This window comes from Macaca thibetana, chromosome 7 (assembly GCF_024542745.1).
Source record: "Macaca thibetana thibetana isolate TM-01 chromosome 7, ASM2454274v1, whole genome shotgun sequence".
NCBI classification, from domain to species: domain Eukaryota; kingdom Metazoa; phylum Chordata; class Mammalia; order Primates; family Cercopithecidae; genus Macaca; species Macaca thibetana.
This window is the reverse complement of record NC_065584.1, coordinates 55,246,751-55,263,990: the sequence shown is the minus strand read 5'-3', so window position 1 is coordinate 55,263,990 and position 17,240 is coordinate 55,246,751. Positions and strand designations below refer to the sequence as shown.

The window sequence follows — 17,240 nt, the reverse complement described above, 5'->3', positions numbered from 1 at the left end:
TGAACCCAAAGATCTGTACCTCAGCAGTCAGCACTACATTCATGATGTAAGCATTCAACATTGTCAACATCGGGTAACCACAAGATTATTTTCTTTAAAAAGGGTACATACTTTCCATAAGATTGAGCAATACTGTCTGTAGGAAAGCAAACTTACTAGAGTAGCTCAGTAGGCAGCATGGGGAACTCATTTACAATCACAGCTTTAATGAGAAAACAGGCCAGGTGCGGTAGCTCACACCTGTAATCTCAGCACTCTGGGAGGCAAGGTGGGTGGATCACTTGAGGACAGGAGTTTGAGATCAGCCCGGCCAACATGGTGAAACCCTGTCTCTACTAAAATACAAAAATTAGCTAGGCATGGTGGCATGTGCCTGTAGTCCCAGCTACTCAGGAGGCTGAGGCATGAGAATCGCTTGAATTTGGGAGAAGCAGAATGCAGTGAGCCGAGATCGTGCCACTGCACTCCAGCCTGGGCGACAGAGAGAGACTCCGTCTCAAAAAAATATATACATATATATTTTAGCCCATGCTACATCAAAGTAGAAAAGACTCATAAGATTATAAACTAGAAATGACTGGGTGTCTGTACTTTCATTTCTAAGAGAAAACAGAGTGAAATTCCAGTCAATAGATAAACTATATCTAAAGCAATGACATAACAGAATCTGTTTCAGCTTCATTTTAGGTAAGTAGCAGTAGAAAAGTACACCATTATTTCCATATAATTTCCTCATACAAAAGACTCTCTATTTATGAATATGTCTCTTGAAAAGTCTCTTCATAAATCCATGTGTTTGTAAATCCTAAGTGACTCACAGGATGGAAAAATCTATGACTGTAGATCTCAGATGCATATTCATTTCCACTAAACTAGAATACATATTTTCCTCTGAACATTAAAAACGAGGCATATTCTCCTCCTTGCTAAAAACTGCATATATGTCAAAATATATGGCAACCTCAAATACAAGAAAGTACTCAATTATCTAAATAAAAAGATGCATAAAAAGCTTTTCAGCTACTATAAATATATTTTAATTGCATAAAATAAACACATTTATTTAGCAATATTGATTTTTTTCTATCACATCTTATTGAATAATTATTTTTATAGACACACATATATACATACATCTGTTTTTTACCTCTGTCAGCAGGGAGAGTTGAGAACCAAGAAAACCTCAGTAACTAAAAGCACTCCTAACCCCTATATTATACAAACTAGATAAAAGAGATGGATAAACTCCTGGACACATACACCCTACCAAGACTGAACCAGGAAGAAATTGATTCCCTGAACAGACCAATAACAAGTTCCGAAATTGAATCAGTAATAAATAGCCTACCAACCAAAAAAAGCCCAGGACCTGATGGATTCACAGCCAAATTCTACCAGACGTACAAAGAAGAGCTGATACCATTCCTACTGAAACTATTCCCAAAAATTAAGGAGGAGGGACTCCTCCCCAGCTCATTCTATGAGGCCAGCATCATCCTGATACCATAACCTGGCAGAGACACAACAAAAGAAGAAACTTCAGGCCAGTATTCCTGATCAACATTGAAAGTCCTCAACAAAGTACATGCAAACTAAATCCAGTGGCACATCAAAAAGCTAATCTACCACAATCAAGTAGGCTTCATCCCTGGGATGCAAGGTTAGTTCAACATATGCAAATCAATAAATGTGATTTATCACATAAACAGAACTAAAGACAAAAATCACATGATTATCTCAATAGATGCAGAGAAGGCCTTCAATGAAATACCCCTTCATGTTAAAAACTCAATAATACTAGGCACTGAAGAAACACACCTCAATAAGAGCCACCAATGACAAACCCACAGTCAACATCATACTGAATGGGCAAACGTTGGAAGCAATCCCCTTCAAAACTGGCACAAGACAAGGATGCCCTCTTTCACCACTCTCATCCAACACAGTATTGGAAGTCCTAGCTGGAGAAATCAGGCAAGAGAAAGAAAAAAAGAGCATCCAGGCTGGGCGCAGTGGCTCACGCCTGTAACCTCAGCACTTTGGGAGGCCGAGATGGGAGGATAATGTGAGCTCAGGAGTTTGAGACCAGCCTGGGTAACATGGCGAAACCCTAGCTCTATTAACAATACAAAAATTAGATCTCTGAAAGGAGAATTATAAAACGCTGTTCAAAGAAATCAGAGAAAACACAAATAAACAGAAAAACATCCCAAGCTCATGAATGGGAAGAAACAGTATCATTAAAACGGCCATACTGCCCAAAGCAATCTACAGATTCAATGCTATTCCTATCAAACTACCAATGATATTTTTCACAGAACTAGAAAAAAAGTATTTTAAAAATCGTATGAAACTCAAAGAAGGTTAAACATTATTTTTTGACAGTGTTTTTCACGTAATTTTACATAATAAATAAACCTGTTCATTCTCTCTCTTTTGGATGCTGCAGGCGCCCTCTGTAACGTTTCAAAGTCAGTTTGAGGTCAAAAAGACTTAATTTTAAACTTGATTTTGGGAAGCCTATTAAATATGTCAAAAGTCTAAACCACTTATCAAAATAGATCACAGGTCGCTGTAAAATAAATCATTTGTTTAGCCAAAGTGATAATTAAAAGGTTTTAAAAAGCAAACAACTTTATTTGTTGATTAAAAAGGACTCAGTTTTCAAAAACAATTAAAGGACCTAATAAAGATAGAATATGTCTCCTCTTTCTCTCTTTTTTGAGAGTTTATTCAAAAGGTGAATAAAAATGTTTTATTCTCTTATTACATGAAATTTATGTGCAAAACAGAAAACTAAATTTTTGTTCTTGTATTAGTGTATGATCAATTCTAAAGCTGATTTTAATAAAAACTTATAAACAAATCTCATTTCAGTCAGCTTTTAATAACACAAGATTTTAAAATAAACTTTTTGTAATCTCATAAAAATTTTGAAGTTTTCTTTAACTTTCTACAATTTATTTAATCTATATCTTTTTTATTCTTTTAATTTGAAAAAATCTTTAAGTTAACTTCTAAACTAAATTTTTTTCTCACATTTTTATGCCTTTATAACTTTCCTCACCAAAAATATATCTTGCTTTTTTAATAGACTCTTTATTTACAATTCTCTTACATTTAATAGTTTTAATTATATTAACTATAATTTTGACTCTTAGTAACCCAAAATCTAGCAAAAACCTAGAAATTAATTTTGAACTGTTTTATATCAATATTTATAGATGAAAACCATTTTATAATTTTTAGAAAGATATTTTAATTTTATTAACAAATCTATTTAGCTTTTTATATCATGTAAAAATAAGATGTCAAAGTACATAAACAAACATATTTAATAATTAATGTTTTAGTATTTTAACTTATTTAGGAATGACTCAGACATTTCATTATTATTTAACATGACTTTAAGATTTTTGATTATTGGAAAATAAATAATGACACAGGTACCCTCCTAAATGTCTTTCTCAGCTGTACTGAGTACCCATGTGGCACCCAATGCTTACAAAAGGCAGGGCTCTTTTGGGTCCTAAATTTACACACCAGATGTCAGAACAGAAGACAGGGCTGTGAAAAGGATGTCTGGAGAATCTGACCACTCCCAGCATGGCCATGAGGCAAATCCGGGCCAAGCAAGCAGGAACAAGGGGCCCCGCAGCGGGTTACCTAAGCATTGACAACATGCCTCCAGGCCTCACCGTGGCCACCTGTCCAGACCCCAGAATCTTGAAGCTCAAAACCAAAGACCAGCTTATAATAAGATGTGTGCAAATCTCTGGGGAAGCCCAACAGCCAGCTTTAGCCCACAGACAAATCAAGTAAGTGCCAAAAATATCACAGAAAATTAGCAGTTTTATGACCTTAAAACATGTAAAGACAGCAGAAACCTGTCTGACCAGTAGACCCAGGCAAAAATGTCTGAATTATATTTAAGTTACACTCTTAAAGCCATTTTTATTTTACTTTGTTAACAACTTTAAAACTAGCTTTACCAAATACCATACAAACATAACACATATAGACATAGAGACATACAGACAGAAGCAGATTTTATGGCTCTTATAAAAAAAATGTCATTTGCTGGCTTTTAAATGGTTTCTCTTTTCTTTTTTTAAACGTGTAGTCACCAAGTTCTTTATATTTTTGTTTATATACATATATTTTTTAGAGACACGGTCTTCCTATGTAGCCTAGGCTGGTCTTGAACTCTTAGCCTCAAACATTCCTCCCACCTCAGCTTCCTGAGTAGCTGGGATTACAGGCAGCTTTTTTTTTTTCTTTTTTTTTTAGACAGACTCTCACCATCATCCAGGCTGGAGTGCAGTGGTGCAATCTTGGCTCACCACAATCTCTGCCTCCCAGGTTGAAGCAATTCTTGTGCCTCAGCCTCCCAAGTAGCGGGAATTACAGGCACACGCCACCATGCCTGGCTAATTTTTGTATTTTTAGTAGAGATAGGGTTTCACCATGTTGCCCAGCTTGGTCTTAAAAACTCCTAACCTCAAGTGATCTGCCTGCCTCAGCCTCCCAAAGTGCTGGGATTATAGGCATGAGCCACTTCGCCTGGACCTGGCTACCTGTTACAAAGAGTCTTTTAAAAGAGGCAATAAAAATACTGAAATATTTTCTGAAGCTTCTGCACACCAATAGGCATCCCTGAATAAGCCTAATGAGAGAGTCCTCATTTTTAAATGTACTTCTAAAGTGTAGCATTTTTCATTTGAAATGTTCTACTGTAACTTTAAATTACCTTTAGTAACATTTTGCCATTTTTATAAGTGTTTGTAGGTAGTTGTAGCCAGAAAGTGGAGTACTCAGTTCTTCAGAAATGAAGGATCTCATTTTTATGTTGAATCTTGGCTTTGGCTCTTAGATTTCCTTGATCAACTTAGTCACTGACTGTTTTCCTACCTATGAGTGCAAGAAAAAGAAACAAAGGGGATACAACACAAAAGTCCCTGCAAATTTCTGAAAGCTAAAGTTCATACTACCTACAATATTGCCATTTACTGTCAGTTTCTGTCTGATTCGGAAATCTGAGGCCTTTAACTAGATCTAAGTCAATTAATTATCAGATCTAATTTGATCCTGGACCCAGTCCAATTTCTGTAGCAACTTCCAAACCCAGTTCAGATAAAAAACAAATCTGCTCAAACAAACTCAGATAGCTCAGAACACAAAGTCATGGAGCTTCAAAGTCTGAAAGAGAACTTACCCACGATCCCCAGTGGCTGCGAGAGCAATGGACACAATGGGCCCAGCGGGTACACCACTTGGTCACTCGATGCTGCTGGGGGTCGCTGGAAGCTCTACTACAGGTCCTATTTCTGACTCTATCTGTTAAAAGAAAAACTTCAGACTAAATTTAATAGAGTTTAACTGATCAAAGAAACATTTGCCGGTTGGGCAGCCCCCCGAAACCAGAATAGGTTCACGGCAACCCCGGTGCCAACATGGAGTCAGAAAGGATTTACAGACCGTAAGAGGAAGTGAGGTGCAGAAATAGCTGGATTGGTTACAGTTTGGCTTTTGTCTCATTTGAACAGGATTTGAACAGTTGGCCACCTTTGATTGACCAAAACTTGGTGAGTGGTATAAGAGTAGGTTATAGTCTGTTTATACATCTAGTTAGGTTACAGTTCACTACTTATGGAGAAACCTTTAGTCTGAACTTAAAATATATACAGAGGCAGCGTTAGGCTAAATTTAACAAAAGTTAGCTTTTATTAGCAAAACACAAATTTATATAGAAATGTTAATAAATTCATATGACTTTTATCATTATTTATTCTCTCTTCAACAGATGTTGATAGTCCAGCTACTAACACATCAATGTGGCCGGGTGCGATGGCTCACACCTATAATCCCAGCACTTTGGGAGGCCGAGGTGGGCAGATCACAAGGTCAGGAGATCGAGACCATCCCGGCTAACACAGCAAAACCCCATATCTACTAAAAATACAAAAAATCAGCTGGGCGTGGTGGCGGGCGCCTGTAGTCCCAGCTACTAGGGAGGCTGAGGCAGGAGAATGGCATGAACCTGGAGGCAGAGCTTGTCCAGCCTGGACGACAGAGCAAGACCCCGTCTCAAACAAAACAAAACACAACAAAAAAACATATCAATGTTTGCAAAAAAACAAAAACAAAAACAAACTAAAAGAAATAAAAAGGAATGAATATCTAACTGACAATATTGGGAACAATCACTCCAGTCAAATAATGAAATATCATATCCAGACTACATCATTTTGGTACACCAGAACTACCTTTAAATAACATTATGTTTTTGACTTGTGAGATGATATGTACATTTCATCATTTGTGTAAAAATATGATGAAGCACACCATTTCTTATGTCGATTCCCAATGTAAAAAACAATATGAAAAATTCTTTTCAGTATTTGAATTAGGAAAAAGTTTTCTCTGTGGATTAATCAGCACCCTAACTTGTCTGCTGCAATTTATTACCTATGATGATAGATGGCAAAACTTTCACCTTTTTGTTTATAGTTGCTACCAGATTGCTTAGGGCTAAGTTTTATGACAAACAACAGTGTTTTCTAGACTTTCTACATAATTACCCCCCACTGTTTTATTGCTGAGTTTTTACATTGTTTTCAATGATTTTATCATATTTGTGCTTTTTATTATCTGAAGACTTAAATTCTTCTTGGAAGGAGGCCTAGTGTGAATAATAAATGAGAAGGTTAGGGAAGCAGGCACCTGAGGTACAGAGAGCACAATGTCAATCGTGGGAGCAAAAACATTCAAAAGGGAAGGAAGGTGGAAGGGTAAAACACAGACTTATTTCCCAATTTTTCAAAAAAATATTTTTTTGTTAGGTTATGATCTCTATAAAGCCAGGTGCGGTGGCTCATGCCTATAATCTCAGCACTTTGGGAGGCTAAGGTGGGCAGATCACTACAGATCAGGAGTTTGAGACCAGCCTGGCTAGCATAGTGAAACCCTGTCTCTACTAAAAAGACAAAAAATTAGCTGGGCATGCTGCTGCATGGCACACGTCTGTGCTCTCAGTACTTGGGGAGGCTGAGGCATGAGAACTATGTGAACCTGGGAGGTGGAGGTTGCAGTGAGCCAACATCATGCCACTGAACCCCAGTCTGGGTGATAGAGCAAGACTCTGTCTCAAAAAAAAAAAAAAAACAAAATAGAAAGATATGCTCTCTAGGATTTTGCCTTCAAAGATGATAAGCCGCAGGGTACACATTAATATTCTTATTATTTATTTTTTGTAAGTTCCTTTGGCTTTTACTTTTTACAATTCTGAAAACAAAGTAGAAAAAAATTGCTAGATGTAAATTTGTAGAAAGCAAAATTTAATATGTAATCAATAGTATCTACTATGTGCAAATATAATGCTAGACCAGTGGGGTCCTCTTCTCAGACAAATATTCTTAAAATCTTTCATTCAGAATTTGAAATCCATCTCAAGAAAAGAAAAACAAGGAGGAGGGAAGTTTCCTAGATCATTGGTAAGAGTTAGCATAGTGAAGAAAACATTGGCCAGGCGTGGTGGCTCATGCCTGCAATCCCAGCACTTTGGGAGGCCGAGAAGGGTGGATCACGAGGTCAGGAGATCGAAACCCATCTCTACTAAAAATACAAAAAATCAGTCAGGTGTGGTTGCGGGCACCTGTAGTCCCAGCTACTCGGGAGGCTGAAGCAGGAGAATGGCATGATCCCAGGAGGCAGAGCTTGCAGTGAGCCAAGATTGTGCCCTGCACTCCAGCCTGGGTGACAGAGCAAGACTCCGTCTCAAAAAAACAAAAAAAGAAAAAGAAAAGAAAAACAAAACATTGAGGGTTTTGTTACCGACTCAAGAGTCCATCTAGATGCAAAAGCAACAAATAACATTCCCAGAAATACCATCGGTCAGAAAAAACACCCTATGTGTACCCTTCCTTAAAAACTTATTAAAAGACACATTCCTGTGAAGCAAGAGATAAAGAGTAAGGGTCTAAGAAAAGAGAAGTTGTGATATTTAAAAAATACTATAGTTTATGCTGCCACGTAAAACTATCAAAGTAAAAATAATTGTTATAAGCATATCAAAGTTGAATGCAAAAACATTAATTTGAATTGCATCAAAAATAAGATGAATTAATAAATAGAAAGATATACAGGTAGGTACTAAAGCAAATATTAAATGTTAATGGTGGAATCTAGGTGGTGAGTATATGGGTGTTTACTGTACAATTCTTCCAACTTTGCTGTATGCTTGAAAAAGTTCATAATAAAATGCTGGAAAAGTGAATGCAAGGATTTTCTTTAAAAGATTTCCAACATTTTATTATGTATGATGCAATAAATAAATAAATTGTTCAGCAATAAAGCTAATGTGAGTCCATTACATGAAACCATGGCATACAAACAAAAAAAATCATAGAACCCAATCTCTACTAAAAATACAAAAATTAGCCAGGCATGGTGGCACATGCCTGTAGTCCCAGCAACTTGGGAGGCTGAGACAGGAGAATCGCATGAACCTGGGAGGCACAGGTTGCAGTGAGCTGAGATCACGCCATTGCACTCCAACCTGGATGACAGAACAAGACTCTTAAAAAAAAAAAAAAAAAAAAAAAAAAAAAGGCAAGACTTAAAAAAAAAAAAAAGAAATTAAAAGAATCTTCCACAAGAGGGAGTCAAAATCATTGAAATGATCTTTAACTTTATAGGTTCAAATATGTTTTTGGGGAACATTTTCTCTAGTCCTGGAGAAAATACAAGCAAAAGAAGTAGACACCATATTTTAAAAAATAAAGAAAAACTAAAGAAACAGCAATGAAGCATAAAACAAGCAGCAGATATCCAAATCAGTTAAGAGAATAAGTATAAATTACTAATGCTCACCTAGAAGAGTCAACAGAAAAAAAACAAGAAAATATTTAAAAAGACAAATCAGAGACTTGATTATATATTCAACGTGCATTATAAAACTAATAGATTATAGTATCAATAGGTAAAGTGAATAAAATAGAAAACAATTAGACATATATATTACACACACACACATATAGATAAGGACTTAATATGGTGATGGTGAAATCACATATAGAGGAGGAAAAAAATGATAAATGTTACTATTAGAAAAAAAATCAAGTTGGCACCTATGCTCATCCCATGCACTAAAATATCTAAAGGGTTAAAAACTTTTAAAAAAGGGAAAAAAATCACAATCAACAGAGTAAAAAGGCAACCTATGAAATGAGAGAAAATATTTATGAGTCAAAACTTTGATAAAGGATAATATCCAAAATATATAATTTCTGCAACAACAAAAAAATATAAATAACCCAATTAAAAAATAGGCAAAGGAGTTACAGACATTTCTCCAAAGAATATATACAAATGACCAACAAGCATAATGAAAAGATGCTCAACATCACTAATCGTTTGGGAAATGCAAATCAAAGCCACAACAAGATATCACCTCATGCCCATTAGGATGGCTATCATAAAAAATAAAGTAAAATAACGAATATTGGCAAGGATGTTCAAGTCATTGGAACCCTTGTACACCATTGGTAGGAATGTAAAATGATGCAGCCAGGGTGGAAAATAGTACTGCGGTTCCTCAAAAATTAAAAACAGAATTACCATATGACCCAGCAATTCCACTTCTTGGTATATACCCAAAATAATTGAAAGCAGAGTCCCAGAGAGATATTTCCATACCAATGTTCACAACAGCATTATTCACAACAGCCAAGAGGTAGAAGTAACCCAAAAATTCATTAATGGATAAACGCATAAACAAAATAAGATATATACATACAATGGAATAGTATTCAGCCTAAAATTGGAAGGAAACTCTGACACATACTACAATATAGATGAACCCTGAAGACATTATGCTAAGTGAAATAAGCCAGTCAGAAAAAGACAAATACTGTATGATTCCATCTGTATGAGGTACATAGAGTAGCCAGACTCATATAAACAGAAAGTAGAGGGGTGGTTACCAGGGCCTGGGAGGAGGATGAAATGAAAAGCTGTTGTTTAATGGGTATAGAGTTTCAGTTTTGCAAGATGAAAATATTCTGGAGATTAGTTGTACAACAATGTGAATATACTTAATACTTGTAAAATAGACACTTAAAAACAGGTAAGATGGTAAATTTTATGTTATGTGTATTTTATTAAAATTTTTTTTAAAAAAATAGACAAAGCAAGACAAATTAAAATAAGAAAATACTGTAAATTAAAGCAAGAAAAAATACAAGTGAATATTAGGTGACAAAAATGATAGGCTTTTTTTATAGCTAAAAGCAATGGAAAAAATCTCAAAGTCAATAGATTAAAAAAATTTTAAATGTGATACATAAAATTATCATTAAACAAAGCTAAAGAACAAATAACAAACTGAGGGAAAATAACTGGAACAAAATGACAAAAGCTTAATATCCTTAATGTACAAAGGTCTCACACCAACTCATTAGACAAACAGTAAAATCCCATTTAAAAAAATGAGTGGGCAAGCACAGTGGCTCATGCCTTACTACCAGCACTTCGGAAGGCCAAGGCAGGAAGACTGCTTGAGCCCAGGAGTTTGAGAGCAGCCTGGGCAACACAGGGAGACCTCGTCTTTACAAAAAATTAAAAAATTAGTGAGCATGGTGGCACATGTCTATAATCCTAGCTACTCAGGAGGCTGAGGTGGGAGGATCGCTTAAGCCCAGGAGGTTGAGGCTGCAGTGAGCTGTGATTGTGCCACTGCACCCCAACTTGGGCAATAGGGAGAGACCCTGTCTCAAAAAAAAACCAATGAGTAATGTATACAACTTACAATTTACAGAAGGCATAGTTATTCTACTGGGAATCTAAACTCATTATATAGTCTAAAATCCATACAAAGACTCAAAAATATTCTTCACATACGGAAGGAAAAAAAAAAGAAAACAGTACAAATACAGTTTGTAAACAGTTAAGAAAGGCCAGGTATGGTGGCTCACATCTGTAATCCCAACACTTTGGCAGGCCAAGGTGCATGGATAGTTTGAGCTCAGAAGTTAAAGACCAGCCTGGGCAACATGGTGAAATCCCGTCTCTACAAAAACACAAAAAATTAGCCAGGCATGGTGGCACATGTCTGCGGTCCCAGCTACTCAGGAGGTTGAGGTAGGAGGATTGCTTGAGCCCCGGAAGTGGAGGGTGCAGTGAGCTGAGATCACGCCATTGCACTCCAGCCTAGGTGACAGAGCAAGACCTTGTCTCAAAAAAAAAAAAAAAAAAAAAATTTAAATACGTTTTGATATATATATATTCACCAAATATTATGCAGCCGTAACGTTCATGAAGAATATCAATACATCACTGTAATGTTAAATAAAAACAAGATTCTGGCTGGGCACGGTGGCTCATGCCTGTACTTCCACCACTTTGGGAGGCCAAGGCAGGCGGATGACGAGGTCAAGAAATCGAGACCATCCTGGCCAACACGGTGAAACCTCGTCTCTACTAAAAACACAAAAATTAGCTGGGCATAGTGGTGCACAACTGTAGTCCCAGCTACTCGGGAGGCTGAGGCAGGAAAATCACTTGAACCCAGAAGGCAGAGGTCGCAGTGAGCCAAGATCACGCCACTGCACACCAGCTTGGTGACAGAGCGAGACTCCGTTTCAAAAAAAAAAAAAAACAAGATTCTAACCTAGATACACAGCTTTAGCCCAATTATGTTAAAACATACATAAATATGCAATATGTAGGTACACAGAAAAAAGATGGAAGAAATTACATCAAAATTTAACATTGTCTCTGAATAATTAGCTTACAGTATTTTATTTTTCTTCAAACTTCTCCATAATTTTGAAATTCTCTATAATTTAAAAAGATATTCTTAAAAAATAAAACTAGCAAGCAATGATATACTGTACTGTATAATTTAAAGGCTCAGCTCTACTTACCTGTTGTCATGGTTGGACTAAATAGTCCCAGTACTGACACACTAGAATAGGAGATCAGGTCTTTATATAATTCCCCACTTAAATATTCTTCTGCTTCTTGAATCGATGTTATAGTCACTGGATATGAAATCCTATTGCTGGATAAATATATAGCTATATTAAAAATTAATTTTTAAAGATATTTTCAGTTTGTTTAAAAAAAGCATACTAAACATAGCAAACAATATATTACATAGGATAAATATCTTACAAAATATAGAAAATTAAATATTATTCTTAAAGAAAATCAGACTCATTAAACAAAATTACTGTCTCCCCAAAAGTGACGAAATGTACATAGACTCTCATGAATATTTATTTTGTGATCTCAATTCTAGTATCCTTCTTAACCTATTTAAAGTGTTAGCAAAGTCTGAGAATTAGAACTTCTAAAGACCTAAACATTTAAAGATCTTATAATGAAGCTGAATACTTACAGCTGGATAAATTTTAGGAGATCTTTGGTACCTAACATTCCAGCGTAAGATACTGGGTTCTCCCCTTTCTTGTACATCTTTACAATAGGAAATTCAGTAACATTTTGCTTAGTACATACATCAGACCAATCTGCACAGTTTATTCTAGTAAGAAGCATAGATGTGCCTAAATAAAAGGAAAATGCACATTTGTAATTACTAATTGTAGAAAATGCATTTGCTTAGGATTTTCAATATTTTTCTATCCCATTCTTATTTTAACCTCTCAGCATGAAACACTCCTGCTTAAACACTCTCTTGCCTTGATCTTTGCAACACCATCCCCTATTGGCCTTTTCCCTTCCTTTCTAGTTTCTCCTCTTTGTTCCCTTTTGTTGGCTCTTCAGCCAGTAGAGTTGGGAGTCCTTCAAGGCTCAGCTTAAGCTGCCTTCTCTTGTTTTTCTTCACTCTCTTCCTACACAACCTCAATAACCACAGATAATCTAATGAATACTGTATTTATGTCTTTGGCCCAAACTCCTTGTAGTTCCAAAAGACCCATGTATCCTTACTATATTCTGTTTTCCTTTGAATGGAAACCTCCTCAAACTCAACAAGTCTAAAACCATATATGGTTTCTTTTCTGTGTTTGTTGGTAAATGTTGCTGCTCTTGTGCAACTCAAAAAAACAAAGTTTCATCTTTCATACCTCCCCATTCCCAAGCCCTTCATGCCTATTAATTAATCAGCATGTTCTTTCAATTTTACCACCTAAATTTTTAGTATCTCTAATTACTGTCCATTTCTCTTCACTGCCACTACTCAAGTTGTTATTTCTCCTGGATAACTACAATAGGCTTCTAATTCATCTCCTTGAATTCAGTGTCTCTACACTAATACTAGAGATATCTTTTCAAAACTCAAATCTGTTTTGGTACCAGCTTACCCCCACCAACCTTTGCAGAGTTTAAATCTTTCTCACCATGTACAACTTCAAGGAAGCCTTCTCTGACACACTGATCTACATCAGGTTCCCTTGACATATGCTATTATAGAACCATGCTCCTTTCCTTATCTCCTTATGTAATTATATACTATTCATTATCTGATTAATGTGTCTCTACCAAGACAACTCTGTGAGAGCAGGGACTGTGTCTGTTTATTTATCACTGATTTTCCAGCACCTGCAGCACCTTAAATATGCATGTGAATAAATGACATATGTGAAACTCACATAGGACTTCAGACACCTAACCTGTCTAAATATTATAATTTCTTTTCAGCCTAAGAAAAATGTGAATAAATGACATATGTGAAACTCACATAGGACTTCAGACACCTAACCTGTCTAAATATTATAATTTCTTTTCAGCCTAAGAAAACACATAGTAGAATCTCAAACAGAAATTCCTACTTGCTCTATAATAAAACGTGTAAAGTTATCTAAAATATTATAAATCGCTATGTGGAAAGAGATCAAATGCTAAATAAAATAAGCACCATACAACTCAAAAGAATAAATTCTAATAAAAAATAAAATTTAGTATCATACTAGATCAAAGAAGGAATCTTTGTGTATCAATTTAGAATATAGTCTAAATGTAACTTAATCATATGATTAAAATTGTGAATGTGATATTTTAATATTTTATCACCAAATTTTTTAAATTTTAATTTTAATTTTTTTTTTTTTTGAGACAGAGTCTCACTCTGTAGCCCAGGCTGGAGCAATCTCGGCTCACTGCAAGCTCTGCCTCCCGGGTTCACGCCATTCTCCTGCCTCAGCCTCCCGAGTAGCTGACACTACAGGTGCCCAGCACCATGCCTGGCTAATTTTTTCTATTTTTTAGTAGAGATGGGATTTCACCTAGGATGGTCCTGATCTCCTGGCCTCGTGATCTGCCTGCCTCAGCCTTCCAAAGTGCTGGGATTACAGGCACGAGCCATGGCGCCCGGCCTTTGTCTTATTCACCACTATATACCCACTGCCTAGCACAGTGTCTATTACACAGTATGTACCCAGTAAAAATGTGTAAAATGTACATTGGTATTTCTTCATAAATTTTAAATTCTTACATTAAAGGATATTAATACTTGAATTTTGTATGAGCATATAAACAAATATAAATCCTTATATCTTCCCAAATCAGACCTGCTAAGTTACTTCCTATCAAAGTTCTCTTATCCTTGTTTTAATCATTTTGATACAGGAGTTAAGAAGAAATCACTTAGGCAGATAGCAAGGGTATGGGAGTCCTCGGTAAGGTTTTTCTTTTTAATGAAAAGCAGCCCCAGATCTTTTTCTAACAAAGAGCAGCCTGCAAGCTGGAAGTCTGCACGTACTGGCAGGAACTAAGTATTAGACGTTTTCAACATGGCCGCTCGGTCTTCCCTTCACTGCCAGGCATGTGTTCCATAAGGAGCAGACAAGATGGCCCCAGACAACTGGAAAGCCCATTTGTATAAGATTAAGGTGGGTCGACCAGACTTTCCTGTGCCACTGTGTAAACATCATACCTGACTGAATCAATCTATGAGCCCTGTGTAAATCAGACACCACCTTCTAAAACTGGACTATAAAACTCGACACATTCGCTGCCAGCCAGTCCTTTCCGCTTGGAGACCCATTCCTCTATAGAGGAAGCTGTTTCTCTTTCTCTTCTCTCTATTAAACTGCTCCTAAACTCCTTGTGTGTGTCCGTTTCCTAAATTTTCCTGGTGCATGACAACAAACCCCAGGGTATATACCCCAGACAACGCAGCTGCTTCAATTTCATCAATAAACATCTGGTGATGCTTGTTTATACAAAGTGCCATGTTATATATTTTGCCACCCAAGTACGGAATATAGTGCTCTTCCAGCTGCCGTGCTTTCCTTTCAATAAGCATCCTCAGTATGTCTACTACTGCTAAAAATGTGATTATTCCTTTGTCCCTACAGTTGAAATGGAAAATTTTGATGTTATTTTTAAAACCAGAAAAGTAATACTGATACATATCATTAAAAGTTATACTGAAGTTATCAATTTAAAAGTTTTATTTTTATTCCTGTAAAATGGTTCCAATATTTATTCATGTTTCAATTAAAATAGTCGAATATTCTAAGATGCCTATAGTATTACATCCCATATACTTTATCAATGCAGTAATTTCAAATAGGTTCCTAATTTAAAGGAAAAAACAGATTATTTTAGATACAGGTATTATGTAAGTATAAAATTTTGACATTTGCTGCCACCTTGTGACAGAGTAAAAAACATTCTTCATTGTCTTGGACTAAGAGATACAAATGGCTTTTTCCCACAAAGTCAGATCTGTCAGAAAAACAGATGATAGAACTAAATGCCCAAGGTATTATTATAGTTTCCTAATTTATAAAGTTATAGTGTAGGCTTCAACATAAACACAAAACATTGTAATTACCTATGCAATGCATTTCTACATTAAGTTCCCTGAACTTCCAAAATAATCCATTCTGATATCTGATTACCAAAAAAAGTTGTTATTCATAAAGAACATAGTGAATGAAAAGGAAAACAAGTCCCGGATTGCTTATCTACTTTTTTATTCTACAAACACATACAACTCTGAGCCCTTGCATTAAGGAGACAGGTAGTCTCTTTATTTGGTCATTAATAGAAAAGAATGCAAGAAAATATTTTTCCATTTTCATCTTGTGTCTAATTAAATGGGGTGGAGAGAGGGATAATTAATCGTATTCTTGAGGAATATTATCCAATCACTACTTCATTATGATTTATATTTTCTCCTTCATTGCTTTTCTTCTAAGTATTTGCCAATAAGGCTAGAGAATCTAAAAGAAGAAAACTTAAATTTGTCTGTAGATTGCAACTTGCCTTGCATAAAGGAAAATATGAAAGCAAGTAAGAGGATTTGCTTCTTTAAAAAATGATTAGAGGCTGGGCGCAGTGGCTCATGCCTATAATCCCAGCACTCTGGGAGGCCAAGGCAGGTAGGTTACTTGAGGTCAGCAGTTTGAGACCAGCCTGGACCCTGTTGCTACTAAAAATATAAAAATTAGCCAAGCATGGTGGTGCACACCTTTAATCCCAGCTACTTGGGAGGCTGAGGCAGAAGAATCACTTGAACCCAGGAGGTGGAGGTTGCAGTGAGCTGAGATCACACCATTGTACTCCAGCTTGGGCAACAAGAGCAAAACTCCATCTCAAAAAAAAGGTTACAGATCGTTGTGTCTACAGACTTAATTATCCCTTCACTCAGTAATAATCAAAAGTTGGATCAAATGTGGTTGGGTAATAAAAGGAATGGGGACAGACAGAACAGCGTGTGGAGGCTCGCATCATGAACTTTTGCTCCAAAACTGCAGCAATACATAAGGAGAGCCAAGAGAACTGACAGACCCTCTGAAGGAAGCGATTGCACCTGCAGGACCTGGGAGACACCCCAAATACTGTGAGTACTCAAACTGTGGAAGTGGGAAAGGCAGATCGTCCACCCCGAACACACACCCCCATGGGGGAACCTAAAGGTCTAGATTACGGGAGAAGATTCTGACCTTACCTGGAGCTGAGTCAATTTAGAGAGCAGAACAAAAGCGAAATACACGGATAGAGGAAGCAGCAGGAAAATCCCTGTGGGCTCGCTGGGTACCCTACCAAGCCATCTGTGCCTCACCTCACAAGGGGTCCTTGAGGGCTACTGGAGGCACTCAGAAAGGCCACAGGCAAAAAGAACCTCCAGCTGAACTTTGTAACAATTTGAACCAATCGAAAAGTCTCCTGGCCAGAACTCAGGGGAGGGTATGAATCCAGTGTGCAGACGCCACAGGTTGGGGAAGAAAGAAAGCCGTACTTATTTTCGCAGCTGGAAGGCAGGTAGC

At 36.6% G+C, this 17,240-nt stretch overlaps 1 protein-coding gene across 1 annotated transcript in view; it reads right to left on the bottom strand.

The window, feature by feature from the left end:
* The window catches only part of TXNDC16 (thioredoxin domain containing 16), a 126,824-nt gene that overhangs the window by 44,344 nt on the left and 65,240 nt on the right, over positions 1 to 17,240 (bottom strand). Inside the window, 2 exon segments of the mRNA XM_050798081.1 lie at positions 11,925 to 12,061; positions 12,401 to 12,566. Coding sequence (XP_050654038.1) covers positions 11,925 to 12,061; positions 12,401 to 12,566 — 303 coding nt within the window.